Source organism: Jaculus jaculus, chromosome X (genome assembly GCF_020740685.1).
Source record: "Jaculus jaculus isolate mJacJac1 chromosome X, mJacJac1.mat.Y.cur, whole genome shotgun sequence".
NCBI classification, from domain to species: domain Eukaryota; kingdom Metazoa; phylum Chordata; class Mammalia; order Rodentia; family Dipodidae; genus Jaculus; species Jaculus jaculus.
In genome coordinates, this window is record NC_059125.1 from 32,608,728 (window position 1) to 32,633,760 (window position 25,033).

The following is a 25,033-nucleotide window of genomic DNA, read 5'->3' on the forward strand; positions in this document are numbered from 1 at the left end:
TAGAATAATCAAAATAATACATATTATAAAATAAAATATTATATATATTTACATGATTTAAAATTTAGAACAATTTTATAACTGCATATATTTGGAAATTATTCAATTTCAGCCATTCCTTCTTACAGTTCATTTCTGTTCTTGAAAATATACTAGAAAAATATGTATTTTACAATAAAAAGAAAAGACTCCCAGTCAACGAAGTCAAGGAATAAAAACGCCTCAGTATCTCAAGTCATAAAATTGCTACTTAGGGGTTCTGAGAAATTATCCATGCTTAAGAACAAACAGGCTTACATTCAATTTAGGAAGCCAAGTCACAAAAAATAATCAAATAGCATCCCAAACATTAGTATTCAAGAAATAATGTATTTAAGAATGCATATCTCTGCTATGAGTAATTTTTTTTTACTTTATTTTATTAATTAGCTTTGTACTCAGTGAATACAGTTAAGTTTGTACCATTGCTATGAGTATTTTTTAAGGTGTCATTTACTAATAGATGCTTAGAAAATTATGCTAGTTTGAAAATAATGGTAAATATTGCATCATACATGTGTATTTAATAAAATCCAAAATAAAACATATATATACATTTATATGGATAGTTAGCTAAACAGTTGCTTAAATATTTATTAATAAGAGACTCCAGTTAAAAGACTTCCATAATGACTTTAATTCCTTTCACCATAGAAGTTATATTTAAAAAATTTCACCAGCATTCTGGCAAGTAACATAAAAATGATCATTATGTCAGCTTTCTATGGGCCATATTAAACTCTACATGCCATTTGGCCCTATTTTTAAAAGAATATTTTATTTTCTAGTAGTAGAATAATGAAATGTAGAAGAGACAGTATCAGGGTAAATTTAAGTAAAAGTAATGATAGCTAACATTAAAAAAAAATTAACTGCCATGTTGTTTGTTCCAAATTTTAATTTGGTGAACATAAGTATTGGACAAATAATTTAAGATTAATGTTATTTTCTCTTGTATTTTCTATATGTGGCATTTAATAGTGTTTTCTTTCATGTAGTAATTTTATCAGAAATTTAAATGTTATACAGTAATTGTCTACCCCTATTTCTCACAATTGTGACTGGCAGACTCTTGTTTTTTGACAAAGAGTAGAAATAGGAGTAATGTGACTTAGGCTGATTTGCAAATGAGCTACACATTTGGGTGAATAACCTGAAATAAATAAGAACTTCTGGCAGTAGATACATTTTGACCATGTAAAATAATCATTTGTAAGTAACCATTTTTAAGTTTCATGCAATAACTAGATCATGTTTTGTGCACTGACACTGACAAGTGTATCTTAATAAGTTACAGTAACAATTGAAAACTGCAATGAGACTTTTCCTGGCACATCCAGTACAAACTATATAAATAAATAAATCAGGATACAGAGATCTGCAAAGAAAATAAATTGATTAACAGGAAGTTATTATTAAACTATCAAGTGAGATTGTCTTTATAAAAGTGTCTAATATAAGGAAACCTAGACTGATACTAAATATAATAAACTATTATATTGGATGATTAAATTGTGGAACTGATTAAGCAAAATAATACAATTTTGTCAAATAAGTGGTACTTAAAACCAGTTTTCACACGATTTCATGAAAATCAAAATGTTCACTATAAAATTATAAATAAAAGTTTATCACCATCTCATAAACATCTACATAATATAAACGAGAAATAAAGCATTGCTATGAGTAACTGAAATGTGTGATACATTGTTGAATTTTTGGTAAGTACCTTTCATACATTTTCCCCTTCCAAAAGAAAGCAATGTATGCACTGTTTTAGAATACTCATTTCTTATAATCTTAATGTTATTACTGTACAGCTTACCAGAACCATTTATTATTATTTATTTTAAATACCATACTAACACACTTTAACTTTGTAGTCCAGTATCATCTTGTGTTTACAGGAATAACATTTAAGGTATACAGAAACACTGCCAATTGTATCAGTTTTCAGCTTTGGGTGAAAGGAATAATAAGATTGATATCTTCTCCTTCATGAAAGGAAAATAGAATAGGAAATAAATAAAAAAAATGAACAAGGCAAAGAAATGGAGGCAACTAATCAAGCAATAAGAGATAAGAAAGGTGAAAGACAGGATAAAACATGGATAGTAAAAAAAATAAAAACCCTAAGCTGGGCATGGTAGCACATGCCTTTATTCCTAGCACTTGGGAGGCTGAGGTAGGAGAATTACTGTGAGTTCAAGGCCACCTTGAGACTACATAATGAATTTCAGGTCAGCCTGAGCTAGAGTGAGACCCTACCTCAAAAAATAAAAAATAAAAACCCTAAATGTAAAGACAAAATTATCTAGAAAATAGAAGGAAAAAAACATATAATAATGGTAAACAAGCTAGTAATATAAACTTCACTGAAGGAATTATTAAATTTTGCTGAAATTCATGGCAGGAGTGTAGAGCAAGAGGGAGAAATAAGTAGAGATGAACTTTAATGGCACATCACACTTTCATGTATTTTTATTATATTTTGACTTCCCCTTTGAACAATACTCTCCTATTGTTCTGGGGCCAAAGGATAAAATGTTGACAGCAGTCTCAGAAATGACGTTGTAGGGTACGAATAAGGGAACATAAGGGAGATATAGAAACACAACTAGAATGAACTTTCCAGGTAACTTAATAGGCTTCACTGTATTCCTTTCCCCAAACCTCTCTGCCATAACTTACCACTCTTGCTCAATAATATTTTCTATCTTTAGGATAAAAAGAAAAAAAAGCACTATTTTATAACACCTAAGTTCTATCTCTCAGTAATCCATGTTCAATATCCTACAAGTTGCAGTCTACTTAACCATCCCAATAAATTATGCTGTTCAGGAAGCCTTTATGACCATATCTATTGAACCATTTTTTTCCAAAATGCTCATAAAGTATCAGAAGGCATTTCAAAATAGCAGTTATTATGTTTTAATATTATTACAGAATAAAAGAAATTTTTCCACATGCTGTAGGATTAAGCCATTATACATTTTTTTAAACTTACATATTTTTAAATGATATTCCAGAAGAAAGTGTTTGTTTCTAGTATGGATAGAATACTTAGAACACTTATGCCAAAAGAGTATTAATCTGCAAATTACAGGTTCATTAGAACTATGCTCAAATATTTTTAATAACTTTAGTTTTATCAGCTAAAAATAGTATTGGAACTCCATCATGAAGGCAGAGTTACAGATTCACACTATGTCGAGGTTATTTTCCTTGGAAAGAGATGTAGTGGCAGATGAAGTGGAAAATATGTGGGAAGATTATAGCAGCCTCTGAGGAGTTGGATCTTCACTGTTGGGGAAGACATGCAATAGGACTCAGGGTGCTCTGCATGGATGCTCGTTATTTTTCTTCTTTCTATCTAGCAGCCAATTTCTTAGCCACAGAAGTAGGATGATGTTAAAATCTTAGACGTTATTTAGAGTGACAAAAACAGCAGAATGAAAAGGACATATAATTTATATTTTCACTTCAAACGAGATACCATATTACTATAATAAAGAACACACTAGAAAGATACATGTCTAACTGAACATACTGGAGATATACCATGCTAGGAATTTAACATAATAACATTTGAATTTGCCTGTGATTGATTTAAATATCACTGACAAACAGGAAAAATCTTCAAACTGTTTTCCAAATCCACTTAAAGAAAAATGATCATATTTTAAACTGTACAATACTACCTAGAGTAATAGGAAGATTTAAAATTACAAAAAAACACTAAAATTAACACCCAAATCAAGATTTCACATTGTTCCTTTCATTATTGAGCCAGAAATGTTACAAAATAATATTGATAAAATCTTACTATTATGGTAAATTGATTTGGTAATTAATATTTATTACATATTTCAAATGCATTAGATTACACTGTAATGAAACAAAATTACCAATACCCAGTGTCCATTTTAATAGAGGGACAGAAGTGAAAATGCAGACCATAAATAATTTACTTTTGTTTCAATGAATTTATCTACTAACTTATCCTTTAATACTACTAAAACTCATAGATATTTCATTTTACCTTCTTCATATATTGTTTACAAAGAAGTCAAAAGCATTAAGCAGATTAGTACACAGACAACAATTAAAGAGGAATAGTTCACATAAAATAAAATAAAATTCCTGTACAAATATGCCTCACACTGGGACACAAAGAAGAAAATCTGGTAACCGATTACATGAGTCAACAAGGTTACTTTCATTAATGTCACCATTTTCTTATGTCTGCTATACTCCAAAACCCATATGTTGGCTCTAGTAGCAGTCTATCAAGAAACAGGACTCCAAGTGGTCCAACTATTATAGAAGGTAAAAAGGGAAGAAGAGAAGTAAGAAAGTTAATTGCTATTAAGTTGCTAATGTGTGCCATCCGTAGTATAGATGTTTTACATACTTTATCTATCTGAGGGAAATGAACCCAATGAGGAAATGACAGTAAAATTAAGCTTTAATTTTGTTTCTCATTTCACTTCTCATTTTTCCTCTTGCCTAAATCCTCTGTCTAGGAGACAAACTGATTACAGCCATGTAAATTCTCCCTTTCCTTTTCTTTAACGTTTGGCCCAACTTAAATACATCTGAGTTTTGTAATTTACTAACATACTTATCAGCATTCTTCTCACTTTGATCGTTTTATAACTTGAGTTTAGAAAGGGTAAAGTAAAATTGTAGGACCCATGTAGGAACATGGCCTTTGGAGTCAGTAACTTTTGAGTTGTTGGTGAATTAAATAATCATTCTGAATTTCAATTTTCACACACACCTTCTTTTCAGGATTATTGTAAAGAATAAGTGACATAAAATATGTATAATGCATAGCATGATGCTTGATACACTATAAGGACACAGTAACTAGAAAAGATTAATGACTACTCTAATAAAATATGTATTACTGAAATCCATGAGCAAATTTTAGAGAAAAATATTAAACCAAGATTTGCCCACAATCACTAAATGTATTTTTCTCAAAGTTTAAAATATCCCTATGATGCAACACATTGTTACAGTATGTAACTGTCACCAATCCATACAGATTTTATTATTCCATTTATAAAATTTTAAAGATTTTCATATTCATTTTGTTACATCTTTGGTCCACTAAGAGTATACTTTAAACAATTTCCTTATTTGATTATAGGCTAATTTCTATACTATGAGAACAGATAAGCAGAAGTGCATGCAAAACCTATTCAAAAGTCTATTTGTTAAAGTCTCATGGCAGAAAGTAGAGGCTGGATGAACTTCAGAAGAAGGAAATGCTGTTTATATGCTATTGCATTTTCCCTCTTACCTAAATTCTTTCTTTAAGTGACAAGAAATTTCCATTAGGACAACAACCACATTGTGTCATTTCTAGTAATGTGAAAAGAAAGTCATCAAAAGTCAAAAGTCATCAAAACTATAATAGGGTATAATTGTGTATTATCAGCAACTTCATTATTCAGTGCTAGTCATATATCTATACATTATTTTTTTTTAAATTTTCATCAACTTTTATTTGACTTAGATAGAGAACTCCCTGAAGAAACATTCTGATTTTAATTATCAGTGTTTTGGAACCTTTCCAAACAATCCCTTAGAAGAAAGCCTTCACAAATTATCTATCATTAGGAAATGCAAAAATAATATAAAAAAACCCACAATTTTTAAGATAAGATTATTATTCTGTTAATAATCTCAGATTATTTTAATTTCATTCTTTGGACACTATCCTTTGACAGCAAGGGGAACAAAGTGAATTTACATTTATTTAAAATATTTAAATAAATTAAATATATATATTTGATATATATCAGAAATTTAAAAAATATGTATCTCAGAAACAAAACTCATAGAGTATTCATTTTCTATATCACTGAAATCTACCACTGGCATAGAATGCCCCTGCTATTAATAATTCTGTATTTGGATTCAGGAGCTTCACAGAGAAGGGAAATTCTGTGAACTTATTTAAAAAATTATAAAAAAATAAAATTACAACTGTACTCCCTTTTATAAGACCAAGAGCCAATTCAGCTTCTGAAGATCTTTTTTACACTTAAAATACACCAAAAGTTCTAACATATGTAAGACAACATTAGATAAACAGATGTAGTAGTTAAAATATATATCTAGTAGTTAATTCAGTAAAAGTCATACCAGAAAAAGTTGAATTTACTTTTTTCATTGTTTTTATTGCTAAGGATTGAACACAGGGATTCATACATGAGAAGAAAGAGTTCTATTGTTCACCTACAACCCTAGCCTGCAAAGGTTGAATTTATATGTGTTGTAACTTTAATTTCCATTCTAAAATTATCATAGTTTTTAGAGTATATACTAATGTATTATACCTGGTACATGTAGACATATATATCTAAATACCACCAATATTTCCTAAAATTATTTTAAAGTCATACCCTGCATTCCATCAAACAAATATTTTTAGAGCTGGGTATGGTGTCGCATGCCTTTAATCCCAGCACTCAGGAGGCAGAGATAGGAGGATCACCATGAGTTTGAGGCCACCCTGAGACTACATAGTGAATTCCAGGTCAGCCTGGACTAGTGAATTAGAGTAAAACCCTACCTTGAAAAAAAAATTTTTTTTAAAAAGGACCTTCAATTAGCTAGAATACAAACTGGCAATTCATTTCATTGGTATTCTCCTAAAGTATTAACAAATCTTTAAGATTGTTCCTCCCACTGACTTTTAAGGTAATTATACATACCACAGTCTGATGATTAACTTGAATGACTTCATCACCAGCATGGATTTTCTTGCACCGATCTGCAGGTGACTGAATTCAACAGAACAGAAATGATAAAGAACATATATTTTTATTAGGTTTTCCTTCTCTGAAAAAATTTCAAAAAGTCTACCTCCTTTATTACATTTTAAAAATTAATTGAAATATTCAAGGAAGTAAAATGGTTACTGATATTTAATATACCATTTGCATTCTACAAATAGCTAATGACAAGAAAATATATTCAAAGTGATATGTGCATATATACATACATATTAGAATACAGTAATATGTTTCTGAGATAATTAAGGAACAAATTTTTCAAAATTTATATAAACCTGCTAGGCTCTACAAGGAAACTGTTTTGAAAATGAATTTCAAAATCCTATCATTTTACTTAGGCCCTTCCCATTTAATAAAAATAATTCAAATTAACTTCAGCAAGTGCCTATTTTCAAGTATATACATATGACAACATCAAAGTTTGAAGATTTATAATTAACTTGATAATTTATCTCACCACTAACATAGAGTCATATAGAAAAACAAGTTAAAAAATAAATAGCAATTACATGAAACTTGTATATAATTCTAAGTATCTAATTATATAAGCATGCTGTTTCCTACAATGTAATAAACTCGCCAAAATACCCCACACAAAATCCACTAAAATGACACCATTTCACAGCATGTAAGAAGTCCATCACTTTATTTCTTTATTCCTATGAGACTAAAAAAATAAAATGCTACATTAAGATCCAGTAGTGGAATTTATTTTAAAAGTGATTGTTTCTTGTTACTCTCTGCTTTTACAGTCATTTCCAATTGCTAATTATTTTGAAAACAGAAGTCTCAAAACAATATTAACCTTATTTAACAAAAAATTTAAATCCACAATAAGGTTATTTGCCCCACAATAAAACTAAGGATGAAGTAATATTCCAAGAAGTCATTATTAAATAACACATGATATTATTAAGGGTGTAGATTCATCTAAGATATAAACACCACTACAAGAAAACAACCTATTTTACAGTATCTTTATGAGTAGTAATACTGGAGCCAGTTGTTGTGCTACTTTTTTTTTTCTTATTGAGGTAGGGTCTCACTCTAGTCCAGACTGGCCTAGAATTCACTATGGAGTCTCAGGGTGCCCTCAAACTCACAGAAATCCTACTATCTCTGCCTCCCAGGTGCTGGGATTAAAGGTGTGTGCCACCACACCTGGCTACACCTAATCTTTCTGGAGGGAAGGATTATATCAAACAAATGGTTTCAGTCATGATGCTAAAATAAAGATGGTTGATATATAAAATTCAAGGAAAATGAACAAGTTTTTACAAAGGAAGTCACATAAATTATGGACTTTCAATGTTGAAAGGAATCTCAAAGATCATTTTGCCCAAACTCATCACTTTATATGTAAGTAAACAAAGAAACTAGGGCACAAGAAGGCAAAGTATAACTTACTCACCTTAGTGAACAGTTTTAGCTAGACTCAGTACATAGATCCCAAATATAAATGATAGCGGGTACCAAGAATAATAAAATATTTTTGAGATAAAAGAATGAAATGGTGAATTATATATATATATATATATATATACACACACACACACACACACACACACACACACATTTATATATATACACACACACACATACATTTATATATACACACACACACACACATATATATATGTATATATGTATATTTCCCAGATTCAAACTTCCTTTGATAACTTAGCCATTTGTCAAGTATTACTGAGTAATTATAATGTACAAAACAAAATACTCAACTCTTACTTTCATACATCCTATATAATATTGACAAACCAATTCTTACCAATTATTCATTAAACAGTTCAAAAATCAACATTTTTGTCATTCTATAATTCATTTTGCAGAATTTTCTATTTCCTTTGTTTATTCAAACAAATTATATTACATGTTTGTATAGATAAATCGCTACTTATTGCTCACTTCTCTGGGATAGAAAGAGAGTATATTTTAAAACATGTTTCTAGCCGGGCATCGTGGCGCACACCTTTAATCCCAGCACTTGGGAGGCAGAGGTAGGAGGATTGCTGTGAGTTCAAGGCCACCCTGAGACTCCATAGTGAATTCCAGGTCAGCCTGGGCTAGAGTGAGACCCTATCTCGAACCCCCCCCCCCCAAAAAAAAACATCTTTTTACTAGTACTGTGCCAGGAACACAGCAGAAATGAAACAGAGGCAGTAGTGTTTTGTTAAATGACCCAATAAATATATGAATAATCAAAGAAATGCACAAATAAATGAAAACTAGTGGTGAGAATATTAGTGTATAGCATTGTACTGAAACTAGGATTGTTAAATATCCTGCAATATGCATTTAACTGATTTTTTACTTCTACTCTGTCTCAAACTAAACATCAAATATGAAGGTTCTGTAAAGCATGTGTTTCATGTTCAACAAGAAACTATGAGGAGGAAAATTAATTATTGATTAAAGGTAATAGGTGAATTTGATGAATAAAATGTTGTTGTAAAGAAGAAACCACTGGTAAATACTAAGATCCATGATAATTTCAGATTGAACTATTTCTACCATTCATAAACATGTAGTTTGTCAGAATAACTAAAAGAAAATAAAAGCAAATTGAAAGCTCAGGGCCTGCTTATGCAAGGGTATAAGGAAATCTGAGATAACCCAAAGCAGTGATAATAATTTATTGTCACTAAATTTCTATTAAACCAATGATATTAATACCCAACTTGATCACTTCATATTTTTTTCTTTCTATAACATAGCTCTGGTTCTCTATAGCATTAACTTTCACTTGTATTAACTCATTTGATTTTTGTTTTTTGTAACACCTAGCAAAGGTGATAGTAGTGCTGAAATTAATTTCCAATTTAGGAATTGAAGAAATCAAAGCAATGGTAGTTTAAGTCACTTACAAAACATCACATTGCCTGGGTATGAGATCTAGGCCTGAGGATTTTTGCTCTCCTGTTTACAGTTGTTCTGAATCTTGACTATGACTCAGAAGCACTTGTTAGAATCCCTTATTAAGGCTTCTCCCCCAAATTTCTGTTTCATTGGATCTGTGGTAGAGCCTGAAAATTTTCAACTCCAGCAAGTTGTCAAGGAAAGTTGATGCTGCTGGCTGAGGGATCTTACTGTGAAAACCACTCAAGTCACATCATGTTGCCCCTCCATTAAATTATACTGAATTATGTCTGTAAGTATTTAGAAGGCATAACTTGTCTGATGTTTCTTTTTTTTTCACATCAGTTAGATGTGTTACAATAACCAAACTATTTGACATATGAAAGTGAATTCTTCTAGATGTTACAATAATGTATCATGAAAATATTTAACAAAAATAAGTTTATGCCTGCAAAGAGATGATATCTGATTTACTTTAACTATTCAAAGGTAAACAAAATGGCTAAAATTAACCAGAACCTACTATCTCAGTATTAAATTTCAGTTTTTGCTTTTATCTATTCTTATATGCAGCATTCAATTCCCATCATGTGATTGGATTGTGATAACAAAATTGGATATTTTTTAATACTTACATTTTCTGTGGTTCCAGTAATTACGTGGAGACCATCATATGTAGATTTAATATACATACCCTAAGAAATAGACATCAGAAATAAGTGACACAATTGACATATTTTCAAACACAATATAATGTCACTAAAAAGTCCATGGTTTAATGATATTGCCTTAAAACTCATGAGAAATTACTATGTGAATGCTATGCTTTTGAAAGTGTGTCCAAAGAAGCCTACACTCAAATAACTACTTGATAAGTAACTTGCCTATAAGGCTTATAAAATACAGCATGGTAATTTAATGTCCTGAACATACCTCACTTCTGCTAAAATTCATACTGTACATTCTGTTCCAAAGTAAAAATTTAAATGGAAAATCAAATATTGGTATGTTATTATCCTATTATTCTGAATGTAATTATACAACAAAGATAGATTTCTACAGAGATACTTCATCTATAATTACCTGGAACCAAAACAGTAAGATTATTTGTATCAACTCTATTATGCTACTTGGTAATATTCTGTATTTTCCTACTTTGTTTTATAGTATCTTATATTTTCTTCATGAATTACTTGATATATGAGATTTATCAAGAGCCAAAAATATATCAAGCAACCATCAATCATGGGGCACAAGAGGGCCTGCACCTATTAAATTCTCTATTAAAAAAAAGTAATGGTTATCTCATTTGTCCTGGTGCTAACTTACTCTCCATTGGAGAATATGCTTCTCTTTTTCAGATAGATGCAGATCCTAAGGAAAGAGCGACCCCTTCATACCTCAAAAGGGCCCCAGCTGAAACTAAGAAAAATTGGCGAAACAAGCAAGGGTGCTGTTTTCCTGATGAACCGGATACCAGCACAAGGGGGAAGGAGACCAACACAGAAAAATCAACTCCTACCAAATCAGAGAGCCAGAGCCTCAGAGGCCCCCAACACCTCACCAATGAAGTAGACCAAAAATGAACCCAACATGGCTCAGGGAAATTTTGCAGAAGAGGGCATCGAAAGAATGTCAGAGCCACATGTTAGGTCATGATATGCAGAGACATTTATCTTACCCATAACTGTGGGCTAACTCCACAATGCACGACCCATATACCTCAACAAGGAGGTGCCATTGGGGAGGGGGTAGGTCACGGATGAGCCTAATGATGGTACCAAACTGACTGTATTTGCTGAATACAAAGCTAATTAATAAAAAAATTAAAAAAGAGCCAAAGATATCATTGCAAAAAGCCATACATTTAGTGTTTATGTAAAGAAATCAATTTAATTAATTTTATTTTCCCATACTTTTTTATCTTTAGATATATACATGTGATTTCATTGAAAATAAGAGAGAAAAGAAGCAGAATAATTGATGGTATAAAAGGAGTAAAAACTCACTGGGTAGATTTTAACTCTAGAAAGTTATTTGAGTAATGTCATATATCAAAAAGATTAGTACTTCCAAAATTTGGGCTTGTGAAAAAGCTTGGTGGGTAAAGTGACTACCAAGCAAGCATGAGGACCTGAGTTAGGATCCTCAATATCTATGTAAAATGCCAGTTGTGATGGTATATGCCAGCTCTGGGAAGGTGTAGAGACAGGGGAGTCCCAAGTTTTGCTGAATGCTGCCTCAAAGATTAAGCTAGGAAGGGACTGAGGAAAACATCCATTATTGATATCTGGCTTCCACACTTGCTCTTTTATGCGTACACACACACACCTATGAACATGCTTACACACATACTTACATACCACACAAACTTACACACATGTGCATACACACATACAAAAGATTTTAAAAGTTCCACAAGTTGTTGAGCTTGGATCTCAAAATAGGAAATGAACATAATTAATAAGATCAATAAATCGTGAACTCTAAAGCATACCAACCATTGAATGTTTAATAATGAAATCAACTCATCTAAAGTACTAATGGAATTTTTTAAATTGGCCATTTTTGTGAATCCATGTGATAATTTTCAGCCTTATGCTGATGATATGTGTATGATGTTTAAGTTTTAGGTTAATATTTATCCCACAGCTTGTGGGAAAGTAAATATTATAATATTATTATAAATCTTAGAAGAGGACAAGAGCATTACTAAAATTTTTCACCTAGCCATTAATAAGATTTTGTCACATCTTAAAAGATATTTGTAAGAAATATTGTATTTTATTTTGTTTTTTCAAGGTAGGGTCTCATTCTAGCTCAGGCTGACCTCAGGTGGCCTCGAACTCATGGTGATCCTCCTACCTCTGCCTCCTGAGTGCTGGGATTAAAGGGGTGTGTCACCACACCCTGTTTGTTTCTTTTTTATATTAAGAGATTTTTAAAGAAAAAGGAGGAAGGCAGTGAGAGAAATACAACATATTGGTTGGACCTACAAAACAATTAGCATCCATAATTATTTATTATTATCATCATCACTAATAACTATTTGTTATATTGTGTCAGGAATTATTTAAGTATTTTATATTTATTTAATAATATGTGATAAAAATCACATTAATCTTGTTTTAGAAATAAGGCACATATGCTTGTAGAGTCTGTGAAAGTTGGTAAATCTAGGCAGTTTGAATTCAGAGTACACATTATTTAATGTCTATTTTTTGTAGTTCTAGGGATCCTCACATATGATATACCAACACTATACCATTTAGATGTACTTACAAGGGTTAATAAGACTACTTTAGCACATGTGGAGTGTGCATAATATAACTCAAAAGAATAACTGGGCAGGATACTGGGTATTTTACAAATTTACTTTAATTACCCATTTCCTATGACAATTCTAAGTACAAGTTGGATATATTTCTCTCTGTAGTTTTTTTAGTATGTGCAGATAATGATTATAAATTATTGGTACTTGACAGGAGAATACTAAATGATTCTAGAAATGTTTAGGTTTTAGAGAAAGTCTAGGATCTTAATAAATATGTGTAGAAAAGAAAACAAAGTTATTTAAAAATAAATGAAAAATAATTTTAATGAAAAATTATTGAAATAATCAGGCTATTAATCAGGAAATATTAATTATTTGCATATAATTAATATATATGAACAGAGTTCATCTCCATAACCTTTGTGCAGCAATAAACAATGGGATAGAAATAAGGTACATTTTAAAATGCCAAGAGAATAAAGACATTTCATATAGTATTTTCATATCTAACTTTGGGAAACCATTTGTTGTAGCAGCTTTTACTCATAAATGCTGGTTTCATTTTCATTTATCTTTCTTTGTCAGTATTAAGTTAGGACAAGACCAAAAGTCAGGTACCAAAAAAACTGGAAGAAACAAGTTACTTCGATGAGTTTTAAAGTAATCATCTTTTAAATATAGAATCAAAGAGATACATTAGATTATTTGTTCCTCTCTGAGAAAGGGCCAAACAGAAGGAAGGCATGAGATTCAAACATATCCCCCCCCAGAAGTGCGACAAATAATGAATTTGTAATTTTATTAAAACCTTCACTCCTTTTTATTTTATTTTATTTTTTTAAATCTGGAACTGAGTAGAACAGCTCATTTTCTCCTATTTACCTAGCAAAAATGGTATTTTCTTCCCTTTTATTCAAAAAGTCACATAACCAACAATAGCCCAAACAACCTCCCACTAAAGTTGGAAGAATAAGGCCTATGTGGAGACAATTTAAGCACTTCATTAGAAAAAGACCTCTCTGAAGCCAAGGGGCTACCCACAGATGCTTTGAATCCCTCCTTCTCTGCTCATTTCTTGGCTCAATTCTAGTTTTGAAATATTCTAACAGACAACATTTTCTGTCTTTAATTTTCTGCTACTTATTGTTGTTTAAAGGCAGGTTACATAAGTTTTAATCACAACTAAGAACATTCTTCTTTTTCTTTGCTTACGATGTAGACATTTCTTAAGACTAAGCACTTGTGATTGTTACCAAAATCCTCAAATCTATTTACGTAAAATGTGACTTAGTTAGCTCAAAGGTGACTGAGTTTAATGATGATATTTGAAAAATCCATATAAAATTCTAATTTGTATTTTGTCTTTTTCATTTTTTATATGAATCACAAGAAAGAGATTGATATTTGTTCAATTAATAGTTAACATTTTAGGATTTTCTTTTCCTCCTTTTGAAATACTAACTCAGTGAGGTCCTGCCAACTGTCCTTTACAACAGAATTTCTTTACACAATTTTGAGCCTAAAGTCATCTTCCTAAGATGTTCAGATGCTCAAACCTCCATTTATCAATTCCATGTTTGAATGTGAGATAATGGAAAAACCTTTGCTCAGATGAAGTTTATTTAGGTTTACATGTAGTAATCTCTGTATCTATTGTTATTTCTTTAGTATAGAGCAATTGGTAAAAATCTGAGATAATGTGCTCTTACTGATGGAGTTGTTAGAAAAATAGCTGGCAAAGGGTACAAATTTATTGTTTATCTTTTTTCCTTGCAATTTTCTCCCAAACTACTTAACTGACATTCTAATGTCTATTTCAAAGAGCAGATATAGATCTACTTCAAATTAAAAAATAAAGCTTTCACCAGGGATATACTCTCATAGAAACAAAAATAAAATTGTTTTGCTTCTTTATTTGTTTGCATGTATATGTGTATACATATGCTTAGACACACATGTGTTAAGGTGTGTGTGTACATGCTCTTGTGGAGGGCAGTTGATATTGAGTGTTTTCCTTTGATCTCTATCCACTTTATTTACCATTGCAGTTTCTCTCACTTGAACACAGACCATAGTATAGTCTAGCCTAACAGCTTGCCTTGGGGATCCCATGTCTATACTCCGATGTGCTTGGGATTACTGGTGGGTCATCAAACCCACCCTGCATTTACATGGGTTTTGGGGATCCATATTCTGGTCTTTGTGCTTGTGCAGCAAGTGATTTATATACTAAGCCATCTCCCCAGCCCATAAAATCAAGATTTTGTAATGCCTGTTAACAGATTATTTTCTCCAATTGATTTCAGTGGAAATTAGACAACAAAATTAAGTACTTTTCTTTAAAAAGTAGTTTCTTTAGAATTACAAAGTGTTATAGCCCTGAAGAGCACTAAAGTGATCCATAACTGGTCACCATATTCTACCTCTGACAAGATCAAGACTCTGGATAATAAATACATTTCTCACTTCTCTAAGAGCATATTTATATTTTAAGACTTTAACCCAGGTGTTCTGACTTCTAGTCTAATGTAATGGTGTATTAGTTTATAATTTTCCCCTTTATACATTTGCTTACAGAGCTTCTTTCCTTGATAAATCCTGAAAGAAGAAATAGAAAGGAAAATCTTCCTTTCTCACTCTCCCTCTCCCCAGCCCCCCTCTGTATGCATGTGTGGAGGCCAGAGGTTGACATCTAATATCTTCCTCAGTCTTTCTCCCAGCCATATTATTTTGAGACAGGGTCTATCACTGAACTTAGAGCTTGATGTTTTGGTTAGATTAGCCACAAGTATCCTCCTTGTCTCTGCCATCCACAGCATTGGGTTTATAGCTTGCATCACCATAGCCTGTTTTTATTTGGGTGCAAGGGTCAAACCCAAGTCCTTATTCTTATGTGGCAAACACTTTATTAACAGCCATTTCACCAGTCCTGGAAGTTTTTAATACTACACAGGTTGAAAGGTAATTTTATTAAGAAAAATTAAAAAAAAAACTTTGGCAATTAACCAAAAGGAAGAAAGTAGACCCCCTTTACTCATAGGGGGATAGGTTCCAGGACCCCCAGAAATTGTAGCACCACTACTCATGTACTTCGGGGCATTTTAAGTTAAATAAGGGTTAACTGAACACAAGTCCTTGTGATGAAATGTCTATGACTTTAATAACTCGGACAAGTAATGCTGTGGTTTGATGTTGAAATATCCCCTGTAGGCTCAAGTGTTTGAACACTTGGTTCTCAGCTGGTGACCCTGCATTTGAAGGCTGTGGAACCATCAGGAGGTACAGCCTCACTGGAAGAAGTGGTCACTAGGGTTTGGCCTTGATCTTTAATAGGCCAATCCCACTTCCTGTTCTTTTCATTGGCTCCCTTGCATTAAATGCCATGTGAACAACCATTCCCTGCTCCTGCTACCATGCCTTCCTCACCATGATGGCTTTTTTCAATTGTAAGTCAAAATAAACTCTTCCTCCTTTAAGCTACTTATCAGGTATTTGATCACAGCAATGAGAAAAGTACCCAATGCAGCTACTAAGTTACTAATAGGTAGGCAGCACATATAGCATTGATAAGCAATACTAAGGGATTATCCGCATTTCAGATGAGATTGTATGAAATTTCATTATAGTACTCAAATGATGGGCAATTTTATCAATTGTTTAATTATGGAATTCGTATTTAATATTTTCTGTCTGCAGCTTACAATATTAACTGATACCACAGGAGGAGAAACTGTAGATAAGGGGAACTACTATAAGGGCAAAATAAGGACAAATTTAAATAATAAAAATTACTTCAAATAAGTTGATAAATATTTGAAATAAGCTCTTTTTGGGGCTGGGGAAATGGCTCTAGGATTAAAGACATTCACTTCCCAAGCCTACCAGCCTGGGTTCAATTCCCCCGCCACCCACATAAAGCTAGATGGGCATTAATTTGCAGTGGAAAGAGACTCTGGCATGGCCATCCTCCATGCCAATAAATAAATATTAAAAATAAAAGTAAATAAGCTCCTAAGTGAATCTAAACTAGATATAACATTAAAGCTATAATGATGTCATATAACCATGTGGCTATATTTTGTCATCTTTTCAAACAAACATTCATAAAAAAAATCTATAAAATCAGTGGGAACTATGGATACTCAGAGTCATTTTGCCTAAAACCAGGATAAAAGTGCTTCTATAGAACATATAGATATCCTTCAAGCAAAATAGTATTTCAATCAATGGAGGCTTTATCTTCAGAAATAGTTTTGTGTGTGTGAAAAAAAATCAAATAAAATTTTAACCCTGCTTAGATACCTTTAAGAATATGCTAGATCCAAATCTATTTTTTTTTCAAAACAGCATTAATTTATAATCAAATCTATTGGGAGAAAGTAGAAACACTTTAGGAGCAAGCTAATGTATAACAGTTGCCCAACAGGCAAAATGTTATCCAGGTAGTATCTGCTGTTGTTTTGTGTATAGTTCCTCATTAATATCTTTTTTTTTTTTCCTGAGGCAAGCCCAACAGACTGGCCTTTTTTTATGCACAAGAGAGAGGGAAGATGAGGGGAGAGGGAGAGAATTGGCATGCCAGGACCTCTAGCCACTGTAATCGAACACCAGGTGTGTGTGACCCTTGTGTACATGTACAACATTTCATGCTTGCATCACTGAGTCTGGCTCACGTGGGACCTGGAGAGTCAAACATGAGTCCTTAGGCTTTTCAGGCAAGCATCTTAACCCTAAGCCAGCTCTCCAACCCTCAATGCCAGTTCTAAATGCTTTGTTTACACAAGTATATTCTAAAAGCTTCCCCTTGTTTTAACTATCAAATTCATACATTCTTAACCAGCTGAACAAACTTAAAAAATAATATATGGATGTTAGTGATACCTATTTTTTTATTCCACTCTTGTAAGAATAGATGTGAAAAAAATAAATTTATAAAGAATCGAGGTTTAGGGATGTTGAGATGGCTCAGTGCTTAAAGGTTCTTGCTTGCAAAGTCTCATAGCCTGGGTTTGATTCTCCAGTATCCACATAAAGCCAAATGAACTAAATGACATGCACATCTAAAATTCATTTTCAGTGGCAGGAAGCCCTGGCACATCCATACTTACTCTCTCTGCCTCTTTCTCTCTCTCAAATAAATAAATATATTTTTTAAAAGAATAGCAGTTTTGTTTAGCTATGTACCCTGGAAGGGAAAAAATGCTATTAAAACCAGAACAAGTCAAAATAAAACAACTTCCTGCATGAGCAATATTGTTGTGTTTATTATAATAATCACTTAATAATAATATAATTATAATTATATAATAAACTCTTAAATGACCTTTAGCCCTAGGAAACTGTAATAAAGGGATATGAAAAACTTCAATGAGTAATTATCTAAATATATGGGTAATTCAGAAATCATTATTTTCATTTCTCCTTCATTTTCCTTTTTTTTTTTATTATGACAAACTTCTACCTTAGAGATGCCTTAGCAGTTAAGGTGCTTGCTGGCAAAGCCAAAGGACTGAGGTTCACTTTTCCAGTCCCCACACAAAACCAGATGCACAAAGTGGTGCTTGTGTGTTGAGTTTATTTGCATTGGCTGGAGGACCTAGGATTTTTTTCTGTTTCAAATAAATAAATTAATTAAATCAAAAAAATGAAAAAACAAACTTTTACCTTAACTTCTCAAGGAAAAAAAAATACTAAACGTTTAATGTCTGCTGAAGTTCATACATTCCCACATTTGGAGGCTGCTTTGTCCCCATTATTCCCTATATGCTGATGGATGGTGGCCTTGACAAACATGGCATGAATCTCTTACCAGCCCTTCACTTGGTTTGATATTTGCCAACTGTATCACTTCTAGGTGAGCAGATTGTGAAACCAGAGGATCCGATGACAGGGATATAATGTGGTCACAGACTCCAGAAAGAGTTTTACACTGGAAGCAAAAAAGAAAATAGTCATAGCAAAAATGTCTTATAAGCAATATATAAAATCAGCACTTTATAAATTTTTAATGAGGAAGACTTAACAGTGGAGGATGATAAAGCCTGGAACTTACTGCCCTAAAACATGGCCCAGTTGCCTTGGGCTTTCATTGTATTTACTGAATTCTGATTTCCATTAAGTGAAGTTTACTTTTTAAAGAAAGAGTTTTATAAGTTTTAAGGTATGATCATCTAGCCATGTCCAATATGTTACATTTGTCCCATTGCTACTGAATACTCTGAAGGAGATAGTTCCCTTTGCCTGCCTGGTCAGGATAATGGATAATAAATGCTGTCTTTTTTGTTTTGTTTTGTTTTTTTGAGATAGGGTCTCAGGCTGACCTTGAATTCACTATGTAGTCTTAGGGTGGTCTAGAACTCCTGGTGATCCTCCTACCTCTTCCTCCCAAGTGCTGGGATTAAAGGCATACACCACCACACCCCATCTCAAGGCTGTCTTTTTATTAGTTTATGGCCTCAGTGTGAACTGGACTTACTTTCCATGCACTACAGAAACTTCCAGGCTAAAGTTGCCTCTGTAACTGCACTTCTGAGTTTTGCATTTGTTTCCCAAGAAGACAGACAGACATAAGCCACATCCTATCAAGACCCATGGAAAGAACACAGGCTTGATATAAGGAATGATGTCAGTCTTTAAAAGATGGGTGAGGGCTTGGGAGATGGCTCAGAGGTTAAAGGCCCTTACAAAGCATGCTGACCCAGGTTCAATTCCCCACTACCCATGTAAATCCAGATGCACAAAGTGGCACATGCATCTGGAGTTCATGTGCAATTGCAAGAGGCCCTGACACACCCATATCCATTCATTCTAATTCTTTTTCTCTCATTGCAAATAAATACAAGTATAAAAAGATGAGTGATGAGAGTAGGAAAGGTAGAACTATTAGACTGCAGACATTTTAGGAAAAAGAAAATAGCAACTAAATCTACATATTACATTGCAAAACATTTGAAGACTTTTGTTGAATAACTTTGTCAAACATCTGGTATGGACTACAGTGCTGCTGGACTACAAAAGGTGAATAGAACTCTGACCTTTTCAGCAAAATTATCAGTGTCTAATACATTACTGATCTTAAAATACCCAAAACTATTAGGTAAGATTATGCCACTAGAACTTTGTTTCTTGTTTTAGAGATAATGTGCTATAAAGTTTACACTTCAGAACTGAGCACTTGCTAAGTAAAACAATTAGGGAGGTATAAAATGCTGTTAATTTGCATGCTAATTTTATATACTGAGTTTATCATTTATTAAGTCATACTAGGAAACCGCACCTTAAAACTACATCAAATTTCTAGGGAGGTTGTTTGACGCATTGGATTTGGTTAATCTTCTGTAATTTTTTGGCTACTTTTTTTTGAGATACTATCTGGAAGTGTAGCCTAAGGTTGTCTTAAACCTGTTAAGCTGTCTATAAAAATATCTACTTTAGGAAATTAAGAAGATATATGAAGAATGAATATGAAGTATTTAACATTTAGAGTTACATATTTAAAGTTACATATGTAGGCATTATAAAAATAATGTATAATGATAATGATGCTGAATAATAATAATGATGATGTATTTTTCTACTGTATTGTAATATTTACTTGTAGAAAAAAATGTTTGGTAATAAAAGATAGCAGTGTGTTTTAAAACACCTATATAAACCTGGTATGCTAAAATCCCAAAGTATAGATGTTCAATAAAGTGTTTTTCCCCCAAAGACATACTAATTATAACCAAAGAACTCTTTAAAATTAATCTGAAGTGAACTAAATAAATGAAAGGTAGCAATATACTATCATATTTGAATTTAAAGTCTCAAAATTTATTTATATGATTATTCTCTCTTGGTTACTGGTTTTGTTTGGATTTATTTTAAATTTTCCATATTTATGTTTTAATCTGAGTTGAAATTTAAATTAATGATGATATACTATGGATTTATACCTGTGTTACAAATTATCACAAACTAGCAGGCTTAAAGTAACATACTTATTCTCTTTCAGTTGCCATGGTCCTAAGTATCCTGCTTATGGTTTCATAAGCTGGCTCCCAAGTGTCAACAGGGTTAAATTACTACAGTGAGGGTTAAGGTGAGGGAAGATCTGTATCCAAGTTCATTTAGACCATTAGTAGGAGTCATTTTATTGTGGCTCTATTACTGAGGACTCCATTTTCTTGTTGGCTATCATACAGGAATTACTCTAAGTGCCCAAGTGATACCCTAGCGTCCTGATTACATAGCATACTTTGTAGGCATTCTTACAATAAGACAGCTGACCTGAAATGAAATCCAAGAGATCAACTATTTTTCTTTTGAGACATTAAGAAGGACTATCATGAGAATAGGTCAACTAAGTATGATCTCCTTTTTGATATATTTAAGTCAAATGATAAAGAACTTTAAATATGTCTTTGCCATGGAACAAAACCTAATCATACATCTACTGGTCTCAACAACTATGACAAATTAGCAAATATATGCTAGGCTGTGTACCTTAGAGGCCACCTTATATGTCAATGGAAAATCTCCAACAAAAGACATAAAGTCATTGAAATCATATGCCTTCAATTTTTAACCTTAAAATTAGATTTTGTTCATCACTGCTAGGACCTTGGACTGAATTCCATCTAATAAGTAACAAGCATGATATTGGGCAAGTTCCTTAATATTTCCAAGTGAGTTCATACAAATGAATGTGTCCATACATACAAGTGTGTTCACATATACAAAAGAGTTAAAATAGTACCATTTCTAACAGCATTAAGAGGACTAAATGAGACAACAAATATTTATTGAGAGTTTATATCATAAATGTACTTCAAAACCATTTATATGTATTGAATAATATAATATTTTCCCTACAAAGATACTGTAATACAGATGTGGAAATGTAGGCACAAGGTATCAAAATTTGTTGACATGACACAATCAAATGACTGAGCCAAGTTGCATCCAGGCAATTTCACTTTACTTCCTACTTGCTTAGCCACTGTAATTAGATAATTCCCTGACATGTAACTATCAGATATTTAATTATTAACCTACAAAATTCACTTGAAAATAGTCATCATCTGATAATGATGAGAATCTGTGCCAAAATATTGAAGGCACTTCATTCCTACACACAGGTCTTCTTTGATGAGTAAGATATTTCAAGTTATATCCAATTATTTTCTTGAGACAATTGGCTGTAATATGAAATTTTGGGGAAAGTCTCCACCATTATTCTTATTACTACCAGGAAAAGCATATAAATCAGAAATCACATCTGGGTCTGAGAAAATATTTTATTTGCCTCCTGTTTCATGGGCAGGAGAAGACAGTGACAGGCAAGTTTGTGATGGGTCCCCATGCAGATGAGAGATCACCCATATACAGGGTCCACTTTCCAGATTCAAGAATAACAACACTTTGGACAAATCAGTGACTCAAGTAAGATTCATATTGTTTAAGAGAGAACTTAAATTTGCTTTATACATTTGATTCAATTAGAGAGTAATATAGTTTATTATCATAGGATGATCTTCTGGATAAGTCAGATACCACAGCATCTATCAAAATAGATATAAATTCTTTATATGGAAATATGAAATACATAGTTGAGACCTGGGAGTAATAATTCCGCAAACAATGGAGAAATTTGAAGGTGTCATGTGTGAAGGTGAGAGTTAACCATACTTTATTCTGTATTGTATTACCTCTCAGCTCCAAATTCACCCTTCAGTGCTTGTTCTGTGATAATGGGCAGGACTCAGCATCCCTACCTTTTCTGTGTCACAGGATTATACTTTTGTCAGCAGAGGGCACTGTAGATACATTACAGAATAAGGAGTTTTCTTTACCAAGTTCCTATGGACTGAATTTTAATTATTTTTGCTCTCATTTTAGGTTTTGTGATGGTTAATCTCCATTGAACACTGGATTAGATATAGAATAACTTTGGAGTCAAGTCTCTGTACATGTTAGTTTCTAGATTAATTGAGGCAGAAAAATCCCTCCTAACTTTATTGTGCATTCTCACAGTGAATAAAAAGGAGAAAGCAAGCTCAGTGCTATCATTCATCACTCTCTGCTTCTGGATTGCAGATGCAATGTGATCACTTACCTTACCTTCCTGTCACACTCACCTTCTTGCTATGATGGAATGTATCTCCTCAATCTGTAAGCTGAAATAAACCCTTCCTTCCATAAAATGCCTTTCGTCAGATATTCTGTCACAGCAATGACAAAAGTAAGTAATGCAAGGTCCTTCACTGGTACAATGTGTAAGGACATCAATTAGTGCTCTGCTCATATCAAATAAACAAGACCATACAATATTTCAGTGGCCTTGCAACCTCAGTGTCTACCATCTTGAGGATTTCTTAAAATGCTTTCAAGAACTCTTATCACAGTACCACTCCAAATCTTTTTTTTTTTTTTTTTTTTGGTTTTTCGAGGTAGGGTCTCACTCTGGCTCAGGCTGACCTGGAATTCACTATGGAGTCTCAGGGTGGCCTCGAACTCTCGGCGATCCTCCTACCTCTGCCTCCCGAGTGCTGGGATTAAAGGTGTGCGCCACCACGCCCGGCCACTCCAAATCTTGCTATGAGCTCCCCTGCTACCCTCACTTGCTTGCATTCTGAAATGATGTTTCCTACCTTTTCTGTCAGCTGTAGACCAGCTCTGGCCTAGGCAGGCTAATAAGGCCACAATAACACCTTCTCAGCTTTGAAGGTGATATACTGTTTGTGAGATTGCCTTCACTGAGTACTCTCCTCCTTCAGTTCCGGGGAATGGTTTAGGATTCCCTTACATCATGATAGATACTTTCCTACTATAAATAATTATTTTTATCAAACTACTCTTTGATCAAGATACTCTGTAGTTTCTATTTCACATTGCTTAAATTGCCTTGAAGAAAGTTTTATTTTACAGAGAATTGGTTATATTTTTAAAAGTTCATAGTGTCATGGATCACATAAAAAGTGGTATTGTATATATGTAAGTAGAAGAGCAGATTACTGGGGGTGGTCAGGGGAAGATGTTGAGTAAGGGAAAAGTGGAGGGAGGGCTAATAAAAATTCAAAGACTGACGCAGTGTCTCTCTCTCTCTCTCTCCCTCCCTCCCTCCCTCCCTCCCTCCCTCCCTCTCTCTCCCTCCCTCTCTCTCTCTCTCTCTCTCTCTCGGTGAGTGTGTGTCTCTCTCTCTGTCTCCTCTCTAACATGTTTATATTAGTTATCTTTTTCTTACTTTTCTTAGTGGGCACTGACCTGTAACTCCCAGTACTAACTTGTGGCTATCATCCACAATAAGCTTTTGATCAGAGAGACCTACAAGGTTTCCTAAAAGAAAGACATATTTCTGTCAGAGTACTTGATGACCCACCAAAGGTTAGTGGTAAGACCCTACTGCTGAAGACATCTTATGCGGTTGACATGCAAAATGTAATGGCATGGCTGGAAGCTGGAAGAGAGTCAGTCCCCAGACAGTCAGCTACATGGGCGACTGGGGGAAAATGATCAATATCTGTCCAAGCAACTCATGGTCTAACCTACTTAGCAACAAATAACCTGTTGTGATGCTCACACAAGTGCAATAGTGGCACACAGCCATGGTGGGAAACCAACTGCTCTTGATTTGGCTAACTGATCCCCTCAATGGTATGGGACCCATAGCTGGAGCTGCGAAACAAGTCAGAACCATATTCAAACATAAGCCCGTACTCCATTATCAAGCTACCACCAATCGTGGGCTACAAGAGGGCCTACACTTATTAAATTCTCTATTAAACAGTAAGGGTTATCTCATTTGTCTGGTGCTAACTTTACTCTCCGTTGGAGAATCTGCTTCTCTTTTTCAGATAGATGTAGATCCTCAGAAGAGAGCCACCCATCATTACTCAAAAGGGCCCCAGCTGAAACTAAGAACAATTGGTAAAACAAGCAAGGGTGCTGTTTTCCTGATGAACCTGGTACCAGTACAAGGGTGAAGGAGATCAACACAGAGAAAAATCAACTCCTATCAAATCATAGATCCAGAGACCCAGAGGCCCCCAACACC

General features: G+C 33.3%; 1 protein-coding gene across 5 annotated transcripts in view; it reads right to left on the reverse strand.

The window, feature by feature from the left end:
* Window positions 1–25,033, reverse strand: part of Cnksr2 (connector enhancer of kinase suppressor of Ras 2) — a 304,624-nt gene that overhangs the window by 151,288 nt on the left and 128,303 nt on the right. For all 5 annotated transcript variants that reach the window (XM_004670647.3, XM_004670646.3, XM_045140782.1 and 2 more), the window contains exons 6-8: window positions 18,806–18,925; window positions 10,358–10,417; window positions 6,771–6,839 (exon numbers count right to left, since the gene is read on the reverse strand). In XM_004670647.3, coding sequence (XP_004670704.1) covers window positions 6,771–6,839; window positions 10,358–10,417; window positions 18,806–18,925 — 249 coding nt within the window. The remainder of the gene's footprint in view (window positions 1–6,770; window positions 6,840–10,357; window positions 10,418–18,805; window positions 18,926–25,033) is intronic.